This window comes from Amphimedon queenslandica, unplaced genomic scaffold (assembly GCF_000090795.2).
Source record: "Amphimedon queenslandica unplaced genomic scaffold, v1.1 AMPQUscaffold_8951_Cont19109, whole genome shotgun sequence".
NCBI classification, from domain to species: domain Eukaryota; kingdom Metazoa; phylum Porifera; class Demospongiae; order Haplosclerida; family Niphatidae; genus Amphimedon; species Amphimedon queenslandica.
The window spans coordinates 1-2,972 of NW_003550776.1; the positions used below are offsets into that span (position 1 = coordinate 1).

General features: G+C 35.8%; 1 protein-coding gene across 1 annotated transcript; it reads left to right on the forward strand.

The window, feature by feature from the left end:
- Positions 1–7: 7 nt before the first annotated feature.
- Positions 8–2,721, forward strand: LOC105315662 (F-actin-uncapping protein LRRC16A-like; the record flags this gene model as incomplete). Its single annotated transcript, XM_011410380.2, has 10 exons — positions 8–147; positions 200–286; positions 395–573; positions 1,195–1,265; positions 1,491–1,607; positions 1,665–1,734; positions 1,958–2,042; positions 2,216–2,312; positions 2,425–2,577; positions 2,625–2,721. Coding segments are annotated over exons 3-10 (846 nt in total), but the record flags the coding sequence as incomplete, so codon positions are not given.
- Between the last annotated feature and the right edge of the window lie 251 nt (positions 2,722–2,972).

Here is a 2,972-nt window from a genome sequence, read left to right on the forward strand (position 1 = left end):
ACTCACTCTCTCCCTCCCTCTCCTTTCCTCCCTCCCTCCCTCTCTCCAATAGCGATGTGTTGTTTCAGTATTGTATTGCTTGGAAGACTAACAGTAAATCGGTTCTATCACATATTGATCTCTCAAAGAATCAGCTTGATGAAAAATGTGAGCAGTATCATTATCATTATTGTCTTTGATTATATTTTTGCTCATGCAGTTATTGAGAGTTTCTGCTCTGGTCTGGAATCCCTTCAACATGGCCTCCAAACCTTGAAACTATCAAATTGTAAAATATCAACAAAAGGTATAGGATACAATATTATGTACATATACTTTTATATGCCACACATTGACACTCACACAGCCTATTCACTAAATCTCAAAGTATGATCTTCCTTTCATTCTCCTCTAGTTGGTTCACTGATAGCTAATGCTATGAAACAGAATCAGGATCTTCTTTATTCTCTCACTCATCTTGATTTGTCTGAGAACCCACTGGGCCCTGAGTCCCAAGGGCCGCTAGTGTTCCTCAAAGAGCCTCAGACAGTAACAACCCTTAACCTCTCAAAGTGTGGCCTTAACTTTGAGCTGGTGAGAAAATACATACACAGTGTGTTACATGTACACTATTATGTATATACAGTGCATTCAGGTAGTTTACATATACATGTATGTGCATAATAATAATATACAATTTTTAAACTCAGATGAAATCCTCCTAAAAGACACATGTATTGTAGACATTACTTTAATAATTACTCGTATAATTCAAGCATGTACTATGCAATGTCTAGACTCCTCCATTCATTGTATCAAGAGGTCATTATATCATATGCTGCATAGTATTAGTGATTCCTCCTAACAGTTACTGCTGGTGCTGAGCCTAAAAGAATGACCAACAGTATGTACATGTATACTCAACAAGTATTATATACACTGTCATATTGAAATTGGTATCAGCTAATAATACAGTAAAGTTGTATTAACAGTTTTGATGCTAAGAGAAGATAAACAGTAAACCATTAGTCACGTGTATCTACATGTATTCATGTACAGTTGATGTGTTTTGTGTTATTACTGGCATGAGTAGAAGAAGCCAATAACACTCCACCATACACTATCAACACTACACTGAGGTACTGATCTACTGATGTACATGTACATGACACTACTGATGTACACGTACTAACCTCACCTTCATACCTCCTCTAGGTGTTTCCCATATTATTGAGAGGATGTCAGCAACACTTGAGAGATTTGGATCTGAGTCAAAACAGAATCAAGTAATATGTCAATTTGTACATGTAATGTCTGTGTGTACATGTACATGCATGTACACAACGTGCGTGTACATTACATGTAGGCATGTCTTGGCTTGTGGGACTTTTGAGGAATGTATATGTATGTTTGATGTTACCATGTTACTTTTTGTTTGCTCATCTATTGTACTTGCTGTTAAACATCAATTATATGATCTCTCTTTCTCTCTCCCCCTCTCTTTCTCTCAGTGTTAAGAAACTCAATGTGACCTCATTGGGTCAGATTATGCAGCAGTTCTTCAGCTCAGCAATATCACTGCAAGTCATTAACCTCAGTGACTGTAAACTCACTCCTGATCTTGCTATGTATGCCATTAGCTATTGGATTTTACAATTTCATGCAACCTCTTTTCTTCCCTTTAGTGCTATTATGGAAGGACTGTCAGTTAATCCTAACATTAGTGACACTACACTTAACCTTAGCTCTAACGAGGTACAGAGAGAGGGGGAGAGAGAGGGAAAGGGAGAGGGAGAGGGAGGGGGAGAGGGAGAGAGAGGGGGAGAGGGAGAGAGAGGGGGGAAGTTGGGTTCACATTGTGAATTAATTTCATTTAATTACCGTAATGTAATATTGTATTGATCATTGTTGATTATTATTGATTATTATTGATTGTTATTGATTGTTATTGATTATTATTGATTGTTATTGCTATTAGTTGGGTCACGGTCTTGATGTACGGTCCATGTCTGATTCCTTGTCACGACTAAAAAAAGTCAATACACTCAACATATCTAATACCAGTAAGTACTCATCATTGCCTTTTATACTAGTGCAATAGTTAAGGCTAAAAAAGTGAATGTGTATCATCACTGATAATGATAGCATCACATCATTAATTATAATTAGATGTACTTTTATAATTTAATATCCTTTTTTGTGTCTTTTTCTCTTCCTGTCCTTCTTCTTCTTCCAGACATTGATCAAGATTTGTCACGTCTAATTGAAGCTCTGGGCCTCAATAGAAGCATCAAGCACCTCAGTATTGGACAAAACTTTGAAGGAAGAGAAAGGTGAGAGAGCTAGACTATTATCAATAGTTCCTTAGTAATTTTATATTATTAATTCAGTAATTACTATTTACAATGTATTTATTGATTGATTTATTTATTTATTTATTGTTAGGATTGAAGGTGTCAAGCAGTTGTGCCGTATGATCAAAGCTGATGATTGCTGCTTGGAATCTCTTGATATCTCAGACTCGAAACTAAAAGAGGTGACGTCAGCAATACTGAACTCCCTTATCTATAACGACTCCATTGTGAAGCTGGACATAAGGTAGGTCTGATATTGTTGCAATGGTAAGCTCATTATTAGCTTTGTAGTGGGAATGGAATGGGAACTCATGGATTGAGAGCAATGGTCAAGTTATTGCTGTCTGGAACTCAATTAAAGTATGTTACTCATACCATACAGACACAAGTATTACTGCTGTAATAGTATAGTGATAATATATTGCTTGTAAAACCTTTTTTCAAGATTTTAACAAGCATATGTGCATATATATGTTATGTATCAAGTTTTAGGTGATTCTAATCAAAATTGGATTTTTTTATATTTTTTTTGAGTTTCTCGAAAATTGGGCCAAAGTCCCTGTACTATAGTACAGTGTCTTTGGCCAAATTTGGTCAAAAATGACTAGGAAAGATTCTCAATTTTTATAGTTTTTTCTA